Genomic DNA, 20,919 nt, shown 5'->3' on the forward strand with positions numbered 1-20,919 from the left:
TCTTTAATTCTGTTTATTATAACTAATTTTTCATTGCTTTATGAGCAGCTTTACTAGAAAGAATGAGATGAGGAGGTCGTTTTCTGGAGGGTCTTCTATGAAGGGGGTCGTTATCAGCAGGGTTTTGTCCCAACTACATGCTTGTCCCTGCTTATGAGCATAGGTGCGATAGGGAGGAGCCAGCCCCTCCCAGGTGAAGGGGGTCTTGCCCATATTGGGCAGCCGAAAGTGAAGGGGGTCAATGAGTATCTATGTTAGCTTCAAAAATATTGTCGACCGGGGGGGGAATTATAAAAGTCACAGTTTGTTATGGCGATGGATGGCGTCGAATATGTTGTTATGTGATTCTACACACATTGCGCAAGGCATTACGACGTAGCAAAATATTTTCTGATTTTGATTCTTTCTTCTACGAACTTCCAATCGTCCTCGGATCGACAAGTAAGTTTTATTTCACCTGATCTTTTTCCCACTATTTTATTATCAGTTTGTTTCCCTTGCTGTTGCTTCTTTACATACACGCTCTTTTCCTCGGCTTTGTTCCCCTTGTTGTTGTTGATTCTTTACATACATGCTCTTTTCCTTGGCTTTTCTTCAAACACACATGGTACCTTCTGTCATCCTTTGTTGTCGCATGTATATTGACATGCGAACCAGTGGATGTTCTGGAGGGGAAGCTTGATGTGTAATCCCTCCCTGAGGGCACTGCCGGTCTACTGAACCATATGTGAAAACTACTATATGTGAAACTCAATACTTGCTGATGTTAGAAACCTTAGACCTACTAGCACTTCACTCTTCCTAATAGGCCTAATGAAGACTAATTGTACTTAGTACATTGTAGAAGATTGTTTTTATTGTGTTTTTTTTTTGCCGTCTTTGAGGTAAGAAGATAATGACAAAACATTTATTGCATGCAACATTTGAATACATTTAAATATTGATCTGTTCAGGTGGTCCTCTCAAGTTTCTCCTGAGGCATGCGGAGTTGTACATCTGAACGAAGTCAGTAAAGCAAAGAAGAGCGGGAAAGGAATTGAAAACTCACAATATGAATTAGCAGAACTGCAGTAGCCCATATCCAGCTCACTACGGTATTCGTGGTCGCCGGCATCTCTCCTCTCAGCACTAACGGAAGCGCTGATGTTGTTTCCTCCCTTTGGTGCTTTTCGAGGTGCAGCTTCGCCAGCTTTATTTTTATCCAGGGCAGCACGTACTTCTAAAACGGTTCCAGCATATAAGTAAATACCGATCTCAACTGATGGATACTGATGTGAGCAAATGGAGACAAAGCATACAACGACACATTGTAACATTGTGATATCGTTCAATAAATAAATAAATAAATAAATAAATAAATAAATAAATAAATAAATAAATTTGGAGACTTACTTTTAACAGATATATGAGTGTAAGGATGATGATTGATGATATTAACGATATTATCGTCGTTTCCGATATGTTCGAATCGTGCGCAGTAGTATTCGTCTCGCTTTCTTCGCGGTACTCCATTGGTATAGCCATAATACGTTCTGGAAAAAGTATATTTGATATCAGAAAAGTGTATTTTGTAAGAGCCACAAAGAACAGAAGGATGGAACAAAGTTCATTAGAATTTCGTTTCAATTTTACACAACAAAACAACAAGACTGGTCTTTTAAAGCATGAGGAGTGTTGGCAGAAGAGGACGGAGGTGAGGTCACTGGGGGAACGGCACTGTGGCAAGAAGGAAAACGAATGACGAGACATATCTATGCTGTGGCTCTAGATCTCGTGATGTGTATTTCGTCATCATAAGACAGTTAACTGACATCGATCCCATGATGAGGATCTCATGGCAGAGGTCGCTGGTCCCAAGCAGAAATAGTCCGCCGAATCAGTGTTTGCCTAATTTCTCCTTTCTTGTTCTTTTCCTTTCTTTTCCTAGACCCAGAAGGGCACAGTAGATGAACTTTTTTCTTTTTTCTAGTATTTGTAGATGTGTTTAAATGTACTTCAAAATTCGAATATGTCGTAGTTTCAGCACCTCATGCATTGCTTTCAGATTTGCTATGAATGAGGAGTCTGAAGAAGGATTTATGGTGTACCGCTCGCAGCTCAGGCAGGCTGTCGGATGTCCTCATCTGACATGGACTTGGTGAGCAATTTAGCGACAGTCGTGTAATCTAAGGTCACGTCGCCTAACAATCTCAGATGTATTTCTTGTTAAGGGTTGGCGGAACCGTAGTGTTTGCAATAGCAGCGGCATTCACAACCATCTTTTTCATCATTCTGATTTGCTGCTGCAACTGGACGAGATGCAGGAAATTTAACATGGCCCTGCATAGGGTCATAAAAAGGAGATGAAATAAATTAATTATTAATTAAATTAATAAACTTGTTGGCAGGTGTTTCGTGTAGCAATTTACCCTATGTCTTTTAGAGACAGGAACTTATCTACATCAGTGCTTTGTTGTGTAGTTATCCAAATTATGTATTTATGCAATTTGCAATTATACATGAATGGTGTTTTATACAGGAAAATGTTGAACTCTGAAACTCTCTATAAAATGATGGGATGCCCATCGAATTCCGCGGACGTAATTGAATGGTAAGTTCATTCAAAGTTTCAGCAAATTTGCTTCGAAAAAAACTGATTAGATGGTTTGCATAGGAAATTTCTGTATTGCAGACTGGTCACCATTTTTTTGGTGGTCTTCCTAGCAGTTCTACTGGGTGGACTGCTCGCATACCTCGCGATGATAAGGAGCTACCCCGTAGTACCCCGGCGTCTAGATAGGATTCGCAGAGACGTCGTAGGAGTACTACTTTGTAGGCCGGAGGAACCGAGCAGCCATATGTGCTCTACCCAGTGAACCATGTTATTTATGTTACTGTTCTATTATATTATTCACGTTATGTTGTGTTAAAGTAAAGCTTTCTACAAAACGTATGTTGTAACACGTGCAATTTGGGCCTCTCGGTACAGCGCGTACACTCACTCGGGCTCTGCCCTGTCTGCGTCTCGCGCCGCTATGCACTCTATCCTCCCGAGGAGTTGACTGGCCTGCGTCTCCGTCGCTTCACACGTAGCGTCCGCGCACACTCACCGCTTCTGCTGCGCCTCTCGGTACAGCGCGTACACTCACTCGGGCTCTGCCCTGTCTGCGTCTCGCGCCGCTATGCATCTACGAATGTTCAATCACTTTTCAACGTTTATTCTTGATCGTCGTCTTCATCAACAAGAGAAAAATAGAACTGAGCATAAAACTGGTCAGGATTGAAAATAGACTTGTACTCCTCCTCCTCTCGAATGCGTTCCAGAGACTTCTTTCCAGGTCCTCTTGTAGCGCCGGGTTGGTCGGATAATTGATGTCCCTCGGCGACCCACTCCATTGGAAAGGTCAGAAACTCGTAGGGAGACAAGTCATCGGGACCACTGATAGCGATTCTGCAACTACAAAAATATGAATAGGAATAAAATGACTCATAAGTTATGAGTCATAACTTGAACAAAACAACATAAAATGAGCGTAACATAGCGAAATTCCGTCCAAAAAATCGAAAAAAGCTTCTGAAACACCCTTGTGTGATCCCGTCTTACCAACGATACAGGTCATTACGCAATAAAACGCAAGCGACTCCGTCGTAGTTCAACTAATACAACTCAAATAAGCATGCGGTCTCATCGTCTTAGATAAGACGACGCGTCGAGGATTCGAATCGTACTAACATCAGTAGTAATCGTTGGGGAGACATGGTAACGAAGGACTGTTTCACACGGCTTCAACTGGATTGCTGAAGGCGGTTGGGGGCGATTACGCTTACTCTTGTAGACTATTACACATGCACCACTACACATTTGTGGAAGAATTCCAACCCTGTCAAATTTCGTGATGTGCTGGTCCTTTAAGATCTTTTATACGAGGGTCAAAATGACTCGAATCACGTTACAGTCACTAAGCAACTCAAAGCGAAGCGGTGGAGCGTAGCAGCTAGAATCCAGGAAGGACCCTTGCTATCACCACTCATCGCAGCGGTTAGTAATGGTCCCATCTCAATACTAACTGTATCGTTAATCTTGCGCATTTTCGCACACGATAAATCCTCAAAAGAACGCAAAATCGAGATGCGAGAAAGACATTGAGGGCGAAAACCAAAACACAAGGCTCGATACGCAAAAGTGCAAAAGATGCAGCAAATACAATGTTTTACTTAAGATGAAAAATTATAAACAACACTAACAAGAAAAGTCACTATTTCAATTTTTTGACAAAGCTCAAAGTTAACTAATGTTTTCGAATGTTTTTCAGAAAAAGAATTCTGGAAATAAAGAAAAGAAGAAGAAGAAAAATAGATGTTACGAAAATGTCGAAAAGAGCCAAACGTCAATCCCTAAGGAGTAGAAACTTTGTTTGACTCTACTGTGGCGTTGAACTTTTGACCTTGAGGTCGTAGCCAAACCCCTTATCAACTGCGCTACACCCGCCTGCAAAACTTAAAGTGTGTAAAGGCAGCATGCCACGAATCTGAGGTGGTGCAGATTTCAGGTGGAGTATGCGTATACGGAGTCGTAGATTGTGGAGACGGGGGTAGTTCCGCTCACTTTCCCTGCATTACTGGAAACAGCCGCCTCCAGAATGCTGTTTTGTACGACGCCACCTATTGCAACGCTCCACCCCTTGCGCCGCCTCCGCTCCACGATTCGTCGAAAATCAATTCGGACTGCCCCGATAGGCAGTGAGGGACGCTACGTACGTGTGCAAAGGTGGCGCGCTGCAATAGAAGGCATCGTGCAAGGTAGCATTCAGGGGCCGGCTGTTTGCAGTGATTCAGGGATGGGCGGAACCACCCTGGTCTCCATATTCTACGACCTCGTATACGGACACTCCACCTGAAATCCGTGCCACCTCAGATTCGTGATATGTTGCCTTTAATGATGCATAGAGAAGCGAAGAAACGTTTTGAAAATCCTTTCTGCTGTCGTAGGAGTAAAATACCCGCTATGACGAAAGTTAGAAAAGAAGATTCACCAGCAAATTACTACAGGTCAATCACATGTATGTGAAATGAAGGTGGAGAACACTTGCCTGAAAAACGCACTAAATCGTCATCACCTCAATCCATGCAGTAAGATCACATAGCACACTGTCACGACACCACCACAGCACAACTAAAGACTGCAAGATCACCGCACTCGAAGTAAGACATAGCAGAAAAAAACCAAGAGCAAAAAATATGCGCCTCGAAAACCTTCTGATTTCATATTTTTATTGTCATTTCCATGTTTCAGGATATGAAAGGAAATTCCAAACATAATTTCAAATAGAACAGCAAAACTTATTTCCTTGGGAATGTGAGCATTTGAGAAGAAAACAAGGGATCTGATCAATACTTACAAATGCATAAGAGAGAGAGTGAGTAGTGTGTAACACCTGAATGCAGAGAAGAAATGGGAAAATTTCCTGGAAAGAAGAGTTTTTGGACCGCACTTTACTATCATAAGTTGCGCAAGTTCGAGGCCTAGAGTTACATACAGATAGAGAAATAGCCAGAGAAAAATTGGAAGAGAAATATTCATCAGTTATCAAATAAATGATGAGAACTGCACCTTACTACTGTTATTGTAGAATAAATCATATTTTGCAGTTACAGTAATAACGTGCGTTTTATGCCAAGAGCACAAAGTACTGTATCGATGTGCGATATCTTAAAAGTACAACACCGCTACTAACTTGTGTCCCAAAATCCGTCGCCGACGGATTAATCCGTCGCAAACCGTCGGAATTCTTGGAAGTGGGCAAAATTAAATTTTGAAAATACCATTCGAAAGTAAATGAGCTGCTGATTTCAAATATACTTCGAAAATTTACTTTTGACAAATGTGTGGCCTGAAAACGGGCAAAGTTTCCTTAAGCCCCGTTAATTACTTTCACAAATCCGCAATCCTGCCATTGGGATATCCCGCGGATACATCTCCATGGAAGGAAGGGGTGTTCATAGGATTTGCGCTTATTTCTCGAAATTGAACAAAATTTTTATTACATCCGTAATCAGGAGGCTATTTAGAGCATTTTGGTACCCCACATCATATGTTGGTTCGAAATTTCCATTCTCTTCAGAAATTGACGAAAGTGCTCCATCGAAGCTTAATAAAAAGCCATACTTTCCAAGCTGTGAAAAATCTCCGAAATTTTTCAGTGAACAACTTGTACTAGACAATAGTTTATACTGAAAGTTTTTGGGTTTGAAAACGTCTAGTTTTTCCAGTGTCCAACTTACAACATTACTCTATTTCGTTATTTGGTCCTTCGCTCTTTCGAATGATGTTGAATTCACTTTTATTTACAAACTTCAAAATTTCAACACTGACTCCGCCCTCCTATATAGCAGGCGATATTCTATAGCTGGAATGGTTGTCGCGGTCCAGGCATGGTCAGGCATCTCACACCTTCGATAGGTGACTCCTGTGGTGATTCGGCGTCACAGAGAGACAATAATGTTTGAACATAAATGAACAAGAACAACAATTCTACACAGTTCTTAGTCATCGGAACCATACAGCTTCTTCAATTTCACAAGCTTTCGGAATGAAATACAAACAAACGAAATAAACCTCCTGAAAAAAAAAACAAAAATAAAACAAATTAAGACGTTTGATGGAGGAAAAAAATCGGAACTTCTCAAATTTTTTAATTTTCCGTGTCTTGCAATTTAATTCGAATAATATTCATTTCTTCCTTTTCTTCCCTCTCCTCTTCTTTTTATTTCTTGGCTTAGTTTCGTCAGTCATTTCCCTTCCTAGCCGATTCAAATTATCGCTGCTGTTTTTACAAATAAGAACCCTTTGGAATTCTCGTCACTGTTCACTTACGTTCAAACATTATTGTCTCTCTGTGACGCCGAATCACCACAGGAGTCACCTATCGAAGGTGTGAGATGCCTGGCAGACCGTGCCTGGGCCGCGACAACCATTCCAGCTATAGAAAATCGCCTGCTATATAGGAGGGCGGAGTCAGTGTTGAAATTTTGAAGTTTGTAAATAAAAGTGAATTCAACATCATTCGAAAGAGCGTCTTTTTGTGAGAAGAAGTGGCTATTTGAGGTATTGAAAAAAATTCATAGAGGCTGCAAAAATTTCTGTTTTGTGAAAACAGACGAAATTTTCTCCAATTTGGTCACTCTAAAACCATGACCAGCTGTCATCCAATGTTAGCACCTAATTCACTTCTCGCAAAGGAAGAAGAGTTCTAAGCAGGTACCTAATCGCGAGACAGAAGCGTTCACTCTAAGCCGTTGACAGCTGCTCAAAAATTGGACCAAATAACGAAATAGAGTAATGTTGTAAGTTGGACACTGGAAAAACTAGACGTTTTCAAACCCAAAAACTTTCAGTATAAACTATTGTCTAGTACAAGTTGTTCACTGAAAAATTTCGGAGATTTTTCACAGCTTGGAAAGTATGGCTTTTTATTAAGCTTCGATGGAGCACTTTCGTCAATTTCTGAAGAGAATGGAAATTTCGAACCAACATATGATGTGGGGTACCAAAATGCTCTAAATAGCCTCCTGATTACGGATGTAATAAAAATTTTGTTCAATTTCGAGAAATAAGCGCAAATCCTATGAACACCCCTTCCTTCCATGGAGATGTATCCGCGGGATATCCCAATGGCAGGATTGCGGATTTGTGAAAGTAATTAACGGGGCTTAAGGAAACTTTGCCCGTTTTCAGGCCACACATTTGTCAAAAGTAAATTTTCGAAGTATATTTGAAATCAGCAGCTCATTTACTTTCGAATGGTATTTTCAAAATTTAATTTTGCCCACTTCCAAGAATTCCGACGGTTTGCGACGGATTAATCCGTCGGCGACGGATTTTGGGACACAAGTTAGTAGCGGTGTTGTACTGCAGAAATGCTCTCCACCAAAGTGATGTGTTTGAAAGAAATTGATTATAGGCATCACCCCACGAATCTGAGTCGGTACGGATTTCAGGTGGAGTATTCGTATACGGCATAGCAGATTATGGGGAGGAGAGTGACGCCGTCCATTTCTTCCTAATTGCCGTAGAAAACGGCTCGGAAGATACGGCTTCAGGCGTTCTGGCGCACTTTTTTCTACAAGAAGTTTGACTGGAGCGCGCCAGCCTTGTACGGCGCCGCGTCTTCCGGCTCGTTTTTTACGGCAATAAGGAAGAAATGTACCGAATCACCCTCCTCTCTATAATCTACCATCCCTTACAAGAATACTCCATTTGAAATCCGTACCACCTCAGATTCGTAGAGTGATGCCTTTAACTAATCCGTTAATCTTTACAAGGTCGTTGAAGAATGCAAAAACAACCTTGAATAACCATGTTCGGATTGCAAAGCACAAAAAGTGGAGAAACACAGAAAGCTGAAGCAACTTGAGCAACAATTTTCGTCGTCCGGCATTCGATTCGTTTCTCGGGTGGACGAGCTCGACCATCTAGGATAGATAAGCTTTGGACCACAAATTTCCAGGGGAATACCCAACTGAAATAAAAACTTGAGGAATTTTGCAACATCCGTCAGCTGGTGACTCCTGATTCCTCATAGGAGGCTTCCTATAGTATACAGTTACATAATTAGGAAATCGGATTGGTTGAACAAGGGGAAATGCGCCACTGTGCTGGACGAATTGAAATGAAATTGTCATGGTTCTGACTGAAAATGGAAGTGGTGACAGCAAGATTCAGAATCGCGTCAGCACAGATCATCATCTTAGTCCTTTTCCGTTCCGGCAGCAGCCTGGATGACTTCCACAGCCCCGTCCCTGCTGGAACTGTTGTACCGTACCTCAGGCGTATCTCAGGAGTTAGGAGATTTTTTCTTATTGCTGTGTCTTCGATTTAATGTCAAAACTCATGGGAAGGTTTCACACCTCTAGTCCTACGGGTTCTGCGACAAAGTTGTCTATTCCCAGAGTGGACGAGTGGAGCTTATTTGTTGAAACCGACTCCAAACCGCCCTCCTGCACCTCCTATTTGCTTGATTGCAAGTTTTTGGCTTGGCTGTATGCAATACAAATTATCAATAAAACGGATGACGTTCATAGATTGCATAGTAATCAATCTCAGACGGCATTGTCTTTCGTAAAGTATCAAGACTTACCCGTTGATGCTATCGCATCTTTCATAACACTTCCTCACCGAAAAAGGTGAGTACATAGTAAAATACTACTATGGTTTTTTTCTTCACTACTTTCCGAGATTAATGTAGTTTGGATTTCACATATAAGGTAGCGAGGTGGTAGGTGATAATTTTGTGCAGGACTGAGTTAAAATTAATTAAAGGCATCACTCCACGAATCAGAGGTGGTGCAGATTTTAGGTGGAGTATTCGTATACGGGATGATAGATTATGGAGAGAGGGTGATCCTGTCCATTTCTTCCTAATTACCGTAAAAAAAAACAGCCCGGAAGATACGGCTTCGGGCGTTCTGGTGCACTATTCTCCACAAGGAGTTCGATTGGAGCGCGCCAGCCTTGTGCGGCGCCGAATCTTCCGAACCGTTTTTACGGCAAGTAGGAAGAAATGGACGGAATTACCCTCCTCTCCTTAATCTACCATCCATTATAAGAATACTTCACCTGAAATCTGCACCACCTCAGACTCGTGGGGTGATGCCTTTAATCGGGTAACATTTGAAATCAGGGAGGAAAGTTATTGTAGGGGGTAATGATTCGAATATTCTTCCAAAAAAAGTTCCAGATATATTCACGATGGAGACCGCTATCAGAGTGCTTGGTTACGCGGACCGTCTGTATTTCTGTCAGATATGTTCCTTCGTTAACGAATGCTAGTTGTCCTTGTGGCATCCTCTCCATTTTGTGGTATGGAACCAAATTTTCTACTAGGCACTTGAGTGTGGAGTTGATGTCAATTCTTAATTCGGTGAAAGCGTGTTTGTGAAATGATCTCCTGCGGTGTACGTTTTATGAGGTTGGTAGAGTAGTTTTGCACTCGATTTGTGCTGGTGGGGACTGTGGGACCTATCGACGACCTATCGACGTTGCTTGATGTGGAGTGGAGGTGAACGGATGATTCGAAGAATTCCTGGGGTGTCTTGTGGTGGTTTCGTGAGGAGAAGGCTGGCTGATTCGGATGGCTATGCCGCGGTCACCATATCATCGACAGCGAACATTTTATGGAAGACTGATTAGAGTGGAAGGCCCCAGGGAAGGTTGCATCATCCTTTTATACCCAAGAAACTGTTTAAAAATAGCACACATCAAATATTATTTAAAAATTGTGTTATTTATAAAAATGTGTTATTTGTCCTTACGGAAAAGCAGGCGACTGCGCAAAAATGGGGGTAATATGATGTGGAGTGGAGGTGAAAGGATGAGTCAAAGAATTCCTGGAGTGTTCCGTTGTGGTTAGGGTAAAGTGGCACTTGACGGGATAAACGTAGCATTGCTCCAGTCATCCTCTATTTAGGCCTCTGAAGACGGCGAAAAAGCCGAAACGTCAGGCAAACAAAGGGTTCGATCTAAAAACCTTGAACACTATAACAAAACACAGATAGAATATGCCGAGGTTTCAAGACAAAAGAACATTCGAACTACTATTATTTTAAAAAAATTTATTATTTATTTATTATTTTTACTTGTTATTTTTAAATATTCCATCGGTAACATCTCTATAGTATGTTTACATATGGAATAAAAATTATCAATAAGATTGACGACGCTCATACATTGCATAATAATCAATCTCAGACAGCATTGTGTCCGTTCGTAACGGAATAAGAATTAGCCGTCGACGCTATCGCATCCTTCATAACACAACTGCCTGTAATCGCCTTGAAAACCGGCGAGCTTAGGTCCTTTCCTACGAGGTAAGGTAGAACGCACCATCCATGCGGTAGTCCTCTGATCCTCTACACTCGCCTGTCATGAAACGACTATCGAGAAAAGTGTGCCAACAAACTCCCCCAAACATTTTTCCTCGTTTTTTAAAATAGTACTCCGTTCCTTGTTTCGGCAATTATGCGTTGCCAAAAGCACTTCATAATCGTGGTAGTAGCAGTCTTACCTGTGTCCCCCGAAAAGTGGAAAAGCCGCAAAAAAAAGTTAGAAAAAAAGCCCTCCAGCTATTAGATGACTATTGATCGGTCTCAAGCATGCGCTACGGAAATCGTAAACACTAACCTGAAAATCGCTCCAAATCGTCATAACCGTCAATCCATGCATGCAGTAAAATCACACAGCACACTGTTACCACACAGTCACGACACCATCACAGCACAACTAAAAACTACAAAAGATTACCGCACTCAAAGACAGACTGAAGAAAAAATTGGAAACAAAAATTAGACGTCTCATACGCTTCTTCTGATTTCACATTTTTATTGGCATCTCAATATTTTAGAATATTTAAGAAAATTTCAAAGGAAATAAAACAGCAATTTATATACATATAAAACTTTGATTCTGTGGAGCACCAAGGAAAAAAAAACGGAGAAGAGAGATTCGTTAGAAAATCAATGAATCAATAACTACTAAGACTGCAGTTTCTTTCCGTGCATAAATCACGACATCACATAGTAACCTCCTACATTTTACACATCATTTTGATTTCTTTAGGAATGTGTGCATTTGAGGAGAAAATAAGAGAACCGATCAATACTTAACAAATACGTATGAGTGAAAGTGCGTGTAGTGTGTAACACTGGGATGAAGAGAAGATATAGGAAAATTTCCTGGAAGACGGCGCTTTTGGAGGGCAATTCTAGTGGAAACGTTCGACCAGAGCACTAAATCCTCAATCACCTCGGCGCTATCCGCATCCACCACAACCGCCACATCCGCCACATCCTCCACAACCACCGCATGCACCGCACGCTCCGCAGGCCCCGCAAGCTCCGCACGCTGCGCCGTCACATCCACTTGGACCGCACATTGCCATCATCAGTGGTGCAAGTTCAAGGCCTAGAATTGCATACAGATTTATTTCTTACAATTACAGCAGTAAGGTCCAGTTTAATCCAGGAGCGGAAAATACTGTACCGACATGCGATATCTAAGAATTACTGCAAAAATGAATTCTCTCAAAATCCTGCTGTTGAAAGAGAAAAGAATCCAGAAGTTCAAACCTTCAAAGGCCATTTTCACCCCACTACGAACCATGGCTTTCAAGTATGCACCAAAATTGATACATAATACAGATGTACCAAGAAATATGTTTTTTTTTTTTTTGCACAGGCCACCATGAATACAGAGTGCTCAATGTGCTGTGTTTGAACAAAATCGATGTGTAGTTACAAAAAGTTCTAAGAATCTAAGAAAATTCAGCGCTACCACTTCCGGAAATTTTGAAGCTTTCAAGTGGTTCTAGGACAGTTTCAAGTGCTTCCTTGTCAATGTTGCCCAAATATTGTTAGTAGAGAAAAAAAAAGTTAGCGCAACCTAATAAACAACCTTGTAAAGAGGCACCTTCAGCATCCTGTGACTGTAGAACCCGAGTTGACGGCAATTGTCGACCGTAACCACATGCCAAGGTAAGTGGCCATTTATGAGCTTGATGTCCTACCGAGGTACTGTCATTACGTGAACGAACCTGTAACATATCGTAATCTCTACAGAAATGGAAACGTATCAGAGGCCAGTTCTTAGTGGTTTTTGGTGGTTAGTGATGTAATAGAAGAGAAAGAGAAAGAATTGACATATGTAGTAATGTTACAAAAAATTTCTCATTTTCTCCAGATTGTAAAAGATTGTAAAATCAGGTCCCAGGTACGACCACAGCATTTCATAACTTATTTCTACTCACGTTTACTTCTTCTATAATTTCAGAATTATTTCAAAAATAGCGAAAAATAACATCTAGAAACAGCGGATAAGGAAATTAAATATGCAGCTCGCCCAAAACTTCTTTGAAGCTCACGCACACATCGGAGACCGTGACGAATCGCAGCAACTATCGGATCTTTCCTACATTTGCTCTCTGTGAATCTGCTGGACGCTTAAGAAAACAACGATTAACAATTTCTCATTTTTCCCAGATTTCTGTCAATGTTCGTTCAGGAAATTTTAAAATTCCCGCCTTAACATCTTACAATCGTTCCATTTTTGCAGCTAAGCGTGCTCAACCGAGCCCCTATCAGAATTCGAAGCGGGCAGCAGCGGCTGTTCCAATCACCTGTCACTGAACGAATTCATCCGAAAGCCATCAATCACTCATCACTGACACTTCTGTTATGTTAGGAGACGATGATAAAAGGATTTTCGCAAACTTTAGAAGTAAACAAGCGTGATTTTCTTTCACCAGAACAACATAGCATTTACATGTAAACAATTCTTAGATCTCTGACTATGTTAGCGCATCCAATCCATCGCAAGTTAAAGGATGAACAAAAGAGCTGCTAGGATTTGCTATGAAAACACCAAACATAGAAATAAGAATTATTATTTTCGGTAAATATGTGCAAAAAAAAACCCCACTCATTTCTCAATAGCTGAATTCTCAGTTAAGATTTCACAGTCGAAAAAAACGATTCCGTTAGATTTTACAAGGTAGTTGAAGAATCCACAAACAGACCAACCTTGTCCGGATTACAAAGCACAAAAAGTGTGGCAACACAGAAGACTGAAGCAATTTGTTCAGCGGTGTTCGTCGATCGACATTCGATTCGTTTCCCAGGTAGGCGAGCTTGAGCATCTGAAATTTGAAAAAAGAAAACTTCAGAGCACAAATTCTCATCGAATGAACGAAGACGAACGGTAGAGGTAGATGAGTGGGCGTGGTTTGATTTCATCCCAGAAAGAGTTGGTTACTCGAGCTAGACGCAATGATAAATGTGATATCTACTTTTTCACTGCCAACATTACTTTGGAAGGCCACATTTTCATTCAAAATATTACAAAACCTGCTTGTTATACGCGCTAGGAATAATATTGGGTTGACAAGAAAGTCTTCTCATTTATGCAATTTATTCTCCCTAAATTTTTTATTTAGCATACAACGGAATCAACGGTATAATCGCCATTGTTAGTCACTACAGCGCCTCGTCTAGTGGGCACGTCAGCGACTCCCTCCTCTCCGAAATGAAGAGAGTGAGAGTCGAAGAAGTCGGCGACCTCCCATCTAATATAAAAGAAAGCCTTAAGGGAGCGAAATAAGTGATAACTAAAAGAGGCAGGAGGGCAGAGGAATGGCGTACTGTCTCTCAGTTTAGCCCTTCGATTTTTTGATGAGTCTCGCGATATCATTAACAAGAAGTACCGGATCTCATCTTACCCGCTTTTCTTTAACAGCTTCCGTGAGTTTCTACAGCCGAGTGGCACAAATGACATCGGTGATCATGTGTCCTTGCGAGAGTACTCCTGCTACAACATTCCCGTCGAATCCCAGAAGCTGGAGATGAGGGCCTTCTTGGGAGAGCACGTACGACATTGTTTGCGTGCTCCGTTATTCTCCTTGAGCGAGCCATAGAGCACAATGTGAATTAGAATCGTAGAACACCAAACTCTCATCTCCAATAACCAGATCTTCCGGAATTCCTTTCCATCCGAGTGGAGAAGGAGAGACTGACAGATGGAATACCCGGGTGTTCCGCGTGCCATCCGTCATGTTATGAGGGATCTATTGAGCAGCCTATTTCTTTAGTTGGGAGTCTGAAGGCGCGTGAGGACACCTGATTGGCTACACCCGAGTCTCATTGCAAAACGGGGTGGGTGCTAGCCTTCGGATCCTCTTTGACGGTGTCGAGAGTGATGGAGTATTTCACAGTGTGAAGGTGTCTTGACCGAGGCTTGCCTTCGGAGATCGTGTCTCTTTTTGCAAAGCGAGTGAAACAGCGGTGGACAGTCCCAGTGGTGATGGTACCCTCAACCAGTGCGCTGTTGATGCTGCAGACAGATGTTGTCTGCCTGTCCCTCCACCGCCACGGCGCCGCTAACAGAAGAATTTGGCTCGAAGCAGCTCACGGGGAGCTGACATCAATTCACTCAAAGTTAAGAATAGGTATTCTGTATATTTCTATATATACCCATTGAGGAGAAGTTTCGAGAGTGTTTTACAACCACTATATGATACAGCACGGGTATCGATCAAGAATTGAAAGATCTGGACTTTTCAAAAAAAAAAAAAACTCTGACAAGACTTTCTTATCAACTTAGCAATATAAGCCGCACATGAAACTTCTTTCCACGTCGGACCTTCCCCTCGCCCATTCATTTGGAAATTTTCTTACCAGAAATTCAATTTCACTGGTATTTTTCCCACAAGGAAAGCGCAATTATTGATTTAGGTAGGAAATTATTTTAAAAAAGGATAGCTTCTTTTCGTAGTAGACAAGAAACTGAATTTAATAAGAATTAAAAAAGAAATAATAACTGTTTAATGAAGTGGAACAAAAATTCAACAATATTTTGTTTAAAAGGGTCAGAATCTTTCCAAGAAAAAAACAATGAATATATTTCAAAATGAAAAATTGAGTACACCTCACCTCCAATGACAAACAACGTCGAACCTTCCGGTGATGGAACTTCAATTTTTTGCACTGTATTCTTTAACAAATTGAACGCATCCACAAGTAGTCGACCAGCTGAGCCTGGTTTAGCCTTTTGGCCTTTTGACGCTGGCTAAAAACATTTTTCCATAGAACATGTATCATGGATAGCTGCAAATTACTGCTACCAGAAACGGAAAGTGACCTGTTTTCGAGAAAAACCAGTCCATCGACCTTTAACAATTGCATAGTCACCATCCCTATTTACTATCACAAACGCTCGTTCGTCAGCATTCGATAAATGCGGCAAAAATTGCTGGAAAGAAAAATTAAAATAATCTACAAAAACTGTAGCAGAATGAAGTGAGGTCAGTAGGGAAGGACTGAACACATGCTACCGTAACCAAAAACAATTCCTCACCAGATTACTGTCCAATTGATCTCGACTAGGCAATGAATCTGCGCCAATCAAATGTGCCATAGCAAGTAACCGTTGTTCTCTACCGTATACTAGTATCATTGACAACAATAGCGCCGCAGAATGTACCACTTGTACCGTATACTTTGCACCGTCTCTTGTGTCAACAACGCTGAAAATAAGGCGAGTCTCTACAGGTCGATGTGAACGGTTCTTCTCACTACTATAGCATACATTTGTGCTACAATGTCAGGAAGTAAACTAGTAACTATGTGTTTTATTGGAAACGGAAAAAAAGGAAATAAAAGGGAACAAAATCAACCGGTTACGTGTTCCAAATATAGAAAAACTGTCCAGTTAAACTATCTTTGAAAAATTTGACGAATCATTACCCCTAGAATAATTTCTAAATAATAGAAATTCTAATGATAGAATAATTTTTTTAGAATTTCCGTATTATTCAGTAACTTGTATGGTTCGAACGGCGTCAAAGTAGATTTGAACATTTTTTTGTCATGAATCTTAGGCAGTTCTAATCACTAAACAACAGCGTGAAATTAAGCTTAGAGTGCATGGCGTTGATCAATCTCTATGAGGATGCGCCTACACGTCCGACGTTCGACTTGAATTCAGAACTGATTGAGGTTAAATACATCAAACCACGAATCTGAGGTGGTACGGATTTCAGGTGGAGTATTCTTATCAAGGATAGTAGATTGTGGAGAGGAGGGTGATTCCGCCCATTTCTTCTTAATTGCCGTATAAAACGAACCGGAAGATACGGCTTCGGGCGTACGGGCGAGCTATTTTCTACAACGAGTTCGACTGGATCGCGCCAGCCTTGTGAGGCGCCGCATCTTACGGGCCGTTTTTTTACGGCAATTAGTAAGAAATGGACGTAATCATCCACCTCTCCATAATCTACTACCCCTTATAAGAATACTCCGAAATCTGCACCACCTGCGATCTACAGCTACTTGCTGGGGCTAGTCGATGTATAAGGTCAGTGTTTTACCCTCCTGGACAAGTCCGGTATCAAGTTATCGACCCGGAGGGATCCTGGATGAAAGGCTTGGTTGGCACTAGGTGGGATTCGAACCCCCCATCGATCGTGCTGTTACAGCGTAACTAACCTCTTGGAGACTGCGCTACAGCCGCCAACTACAGCATAATAGATCGAAAATGTTGGAATTATCCCAAGAAAATAGGTACCATTACAGAAAGGCACATGTAAGGGCACCCATGCAATACCGTAAGCCCTATATCAAATCGTGAACTAAGTAGCGTCAAACGATGAGATTTTAGTACTTGGCAATGGGATCTTAAGGATATACATAGAGGAACCTCACCTATGTGTGGCAATATGTACGGTAGTGGTTGGGGTCAGGCCACCTCGATTTAGAGCAGCACATTGACATAAATAGGATAAATGGGAGTCGGACTGTACTTGATGTTCCATAAATTCCCCAGCAATCAACTGTAGCTCTCGGTTAAGTGTCACACTGAAAAACAAGGATACATTTTTGTGTCACACTGAAAAACAGGGAAACATAAATGGAATAAATTTCCTAAAAAAAAACTCAAACACTAAGTTTCGTCGAGTAAAGAAAATTCACCTTGTCGTAACGCTAACCCTCGCACTCATCTCCGGCTCAACATCTTTCGACTTCAAACACACCTCAGCTACATTATGAGCTGATTTCGAGTTGGTTGGCGGTAATAACTGAAAAAAAATCGGCTCAATTCGCTGCAATCCCTTTGAGCGTCGGCGTAAAATTACGTCCCTTCAGCTCCTTCATAAAGGCAGCTCAGAAGATTGAGAAATGACGCTTCAACGGCTCATTTCCGATGTTCATAGAAAAAAGTTCGTCTTTGGAGGAAATAGATTCTCGGACAATTTTCTCGAATCAGAAGAGTTTATGATTCGAAGAAAAGAGGCAGACATATTTCAACTATGAGCAATAAGCGACTTTTTTCTAAATTCATCCAAGAAATACCTGAAAATCAGGCCACCTTGATCAAAGCCCCACTGTTTAGTATTCTTATACTACTACTTATTCTATACTTATACTACCCTCTCCTATACTAACTAAAGTTTTTGTATTAACTATTTTATTATGTTTATACTTTTATTTTTTCATATTTTTATGTTTTTGTTTATTTAATAATCAAGTTATGCCGCAGACCGCAGATAATCAAGTTATGCCTGTCTGTCTTCGCATACGGATAATTGGCGCAGCGTTATTTTATTATGTTTATGTTTTTATTTTTTCATATTTTTACTTGTATTTGTTTATTTAAGACTCACTGCAGATAATGAAGTTATGCTTGTCTGTCTTCGCTTACGGATAATTCGCGCAGCAGAATTTTCGCCTCAAATTTTTTCTTCTTCAGATAATAGCGAATCGGATAATTTTCTCTTTCAGTGCAAATCTAGACACGCACACACTATATAATTCATTTATATCGCGTTGACATTATTTCTCAGATCTTTAAGTAAAAAGATAAAAATACAGGACAAAAAAGGATTAAGTGTCTGGCGTTTATCAATCCGCATCGGACCCGCCACCACGCTCACTTTAAAGGCAGCATACCACCAAGCTGGTGTGATACGGAATTCAGGTATTCAGGTGTAGTATCCGTACACGGGTCGTAGATTATGAGACCGGGGTGGTTCCGCTCAACTCTCCCTTGAATAGCTCCAAGCAGGCGGCCCCTGAATGCTGTTTTGTACGATGTGTTCTGTTGCAGCGCGCCACCCTTGCACGCGTAGCGTCCCTTACTGCCTATCGGGGTAGTCCGAATTGATTTTCGACGAATCGCAGGGCGGAGGCGGCGCAGAGGGTGGAGCGTTGCAATAGATGGCGTCGTACAAAACAACATTCTGGAGGCGGCTGTTTGCAGTGATGCAGGTGAGAGAAGAGCGGAACTACCCCCGTCTCCATAATCTACGACCCCGTATACGGATCCACCTGAAATCCGCACCACCTCAGGTTCGTGGTATGCTGCCTTTAATTCAGAGTCGTTTGAGGTTCGCGAACGTATAACTAGGCTATATAATGACTTGGGATAGCCAGCCGATGTGTCAAGGCAATGTTTCTATCCTCCCAGACAACTCCGGCACCAATTTGTCGACCGCGGAGGGATGAAAGGCTTGGTGGGCACTAGGGCGGATTCGAACCTCCGATCGATCGTGCAGGCAGCGGAACCTCTAGCCGACTGCACTACACTCGCCGCGAAAGATAAAAATATAACAGCCAATGTATGCAGTCACTAACCTTATCTAGTGATACTTTTCCTACCAATCGTATCATATCTTTTCGTTGCAAGAACATCTTGTCGAACACTTCCAGCTCCACAAGAAGATCCTGATTTTTTTAAATTCAACATTTAAAAGTTGAGACTCTATGCAAACAAATGAATTACCTTGGATACTCGCCGCTCGAATGGAAATTTGACTATAGATGCTGATGTTGAGGCGTCTGTAGGCTGCCATACTAATGAAAAACCAGATTTGGTTACCTGAATATCTGGCATATCTGGTTAAACCACAAGGAGAGAGTATACAGCTTCAATTGAATCATTTTACTATGCTCGATGAATTATTTAAACTAATTTCCATAAATTAAACCTCTGAACTAAATAAATAAGCTAAACTTCTAAAATAGAGTTAAATTACTCCTTATTATTATTTGTTAATTATTTGAAAGGAGAAGAACGAATATTAATTAATTAATTATTTGAAAGAAAGAGAAGGCTCTGTCGAATATATATCAGATCATTAAAAAAAAAACAGTACCTGTTTTTGTGATAGATCCGCATTGAAAGTTGTCACTTTTTTGTTCCCATAGCTAAGTTTTAACCTAAAAAGAAGGAATGAATAAGAAATCTGTTCTAATTACAATTTTGAACTACTCGGAAAAAATACGAATTGCCCGATGGTTCAAAACCAAAGGTAGATGTAAGTGGAATTGCTTGGGGTTGGTCACTTCCTGCAGTGCAGTACGTTCAACACGCTCGGATTCAATTCAAAACCGTAGAGGTTTATGAACGCGTGGGACTTTAATTTGTTCATTAATTTATCGATGGGGCGGGTGTAGTGTAGCGGCTACAGGTTCCGCTTCCTACACGATCGATCGATTAGAGGTTCGAAACCGCCCAAGCGCTGACCAAACTTTTCATCCATCCGGGGTCGACAAGTTGGTACTAGACTTGTCTGGGAGGATAAGAATACTGACTTTGAACATCGGCTAGCCCCCGCAAGTCATTGTATAGGCCAGATACACGTTGGTAAACCTCAAACGATTCTGAATTGAAGTGGACGTGGTGGCGCATCCCAAGCGGATTGATCAACGTCAGACACTTTATCTTTTCATCCTTTAATTTATCGATCAATTTGTGGACCTCGGTGTCCGAAAGTCGATCGCGCTAATCTTTCATCACTGCACTACATCTGCCTGATTCAGGTTAACTTGTTAATAAGCAAAAAATACCGTTTTCAAAAGATTCTTGCTCACCTTAATTGTTCCCTCTGGACAGGTATATCTTTCAGTGCTATTGATGGAACATGTACATCTCCGTAGGCAATGTTCGACAGATCTTGCGTCTCGAATCCGAGAAAAGCTGGAGCGTTGTGGCCTCTGAGCAAAAAAAAAACATTGATTGTGTTCTTTTTTCCTTCAAGTACTTTTTTCCACTAAGATGCACTATTCTTTAGATAACCATACAGTCAAAAAGACAACCGTCCCCATTTCCAGACATTTACATCTCTCAGCAAAAAGATTTTCCCCATATGATTATCTGTATTGTTATTAGGTCCATCAAAATAACGCTAGGCCCGTTTTCCGACGAAGCTTCAAGAGGATAAAAATATCTTCTAGAGCTCCAAACATTTCACTCTTCTCAGAATCCCTTAATGATTTTCATGCGAATTTACTTTGAGGCAACCAGTCCGGTTCGTTCCCACAAAACCTACAATTCATTTTCAAATTATTGTTTATCCTGGAAGTGATGGGAACGGTTCTTTTTTTTCCGGTGACGTC

General features: G+C 41.2%; 3 protein-coding genes across 5 annotated transcripts in view; all 3 read right to left on the reverse strand.

Moving 5' to 3' along the window:
* Positions 1 to 949: 949 nt before the first annotated feature.
* RB195_004985 (uncharacterized protein) lies at positions 950 to 3,375 on the reverse strand (the record flags this gene model as incomplete). 2 transcript variants are annotated; one of them, XM_064177240.1, is made up of 3 exons in its annotated part: positions 950 to 996; positions 1,393 to 1,532; positions 3,251 to 3,375. In XM_064177240.1, the coding sequence occupies 3 exons, from the start codon at positions 3,373 to 3,375 to the stop codon at positions 950 to 952; spliced, it is 312 nt and encodes a 103-aa protein (XP_064034364.1). The 2 variants fall into 2 exon arrangements, with proteins under 2 accessions (XP_064034364.1, XP_064034365.1); XM_064177239.1 differs by lacking the exon at positions 3,251 to 3,375 and adding an exon at positions 1,995 to 2,035 and having other exon boundaries at positions 963 to 1,219.
* On the reverse strand, positions 3,196 to 11,200 carry RB195_004986 (uncharacterized protein; the record flags this gene model as incomplete). Its single annotated transcript, XM_064177241.1, has 4 exons — positions 3,196 to 3,430; positions 5,097 to 5,152; positions 8,326 to 8,451; positions 11,159 to 11,200. 4 exons carry the CDS (start codon positions 11,198 to 11,200, stop codon positions 3,196 to 3,198), a joined length of 459 nt encoding a protein of 152 aa, XP_064034366.1.
* A 586-nt stretch (positions 11,201 to 11,786) lies between these two features.
* The window catches only part of RB195_004987 (uncharacterized protein), a gene marked incomplete at both ends in the record, with an annotated part of 32,251 nt that continues 23,118 nt past the window's right edge, over positions 11,787 to 20,919 (reverse strand). Inside the window, 12 exons of one of the 2 annotated variants that reach the window (XM_064177242.1) lie at positions 11,787 to 11,938; positions 12,428 to 12,566; positions 13,552 to 13,667; positions 15,457 to 15,592; positions 15,665 to 15,775; positions 15,881 to 16,049; positions 17,227 to 17,379; positions 17,494 to 17,600; positions 19,156 to 19,245; positions 19,304 to 19,399; positions 19,677 to 19,740; positions 20,395 to 20,517. In XM_064177242.1, coding sequence (XP_064034368.1) covers positions 11,787 to 11,938; positions 12,428 to 12,566; positions 13,552 to 13,667; positions 15,457 to 15,592; positions 15,665 to 15,775; positions 15,881 to 16,049; positions 17,227 to 17,379; positions 17,494 to 17,600; positions 19,156 to 19,245; positions 19,304 to 19,399; positions 19,677 to 19,740; positions 20,395 to 20,517 — 1,456 coding nt within the window. The remainder of the gene's footprint in view (positions 11,939 to 12,427; positions 12,567 to 13,551; positions 13,668 to 15,456; positions 15,593 to 15,664; positions 15,776 to 15,880; positions 16,050 to 17,226; positions 17,380 to 17,493; positions 17,601 to 19,155; positions 19,246 to 19,303; positions 19,400 to 19,676; positions 19,741 to 20,394; positions 20,518 to 20,919) is intronic. The other variant, XM_064177243.1, reaches the window with a different exon arrangement.

This window comes from Necator americanus, chromosome I, assembly GCF_031761385.1.
Source record: "Necator americanus strain Aroian chromosome I, whole genome shotgun sequence".
Taxonomy (NCBI): domain Eukaryota; kingdom Metazoa; phylum Nematoda; class Chromadorea; order Rhabditida; family Ancylostomatidae; genus Necator; species Necator americanus.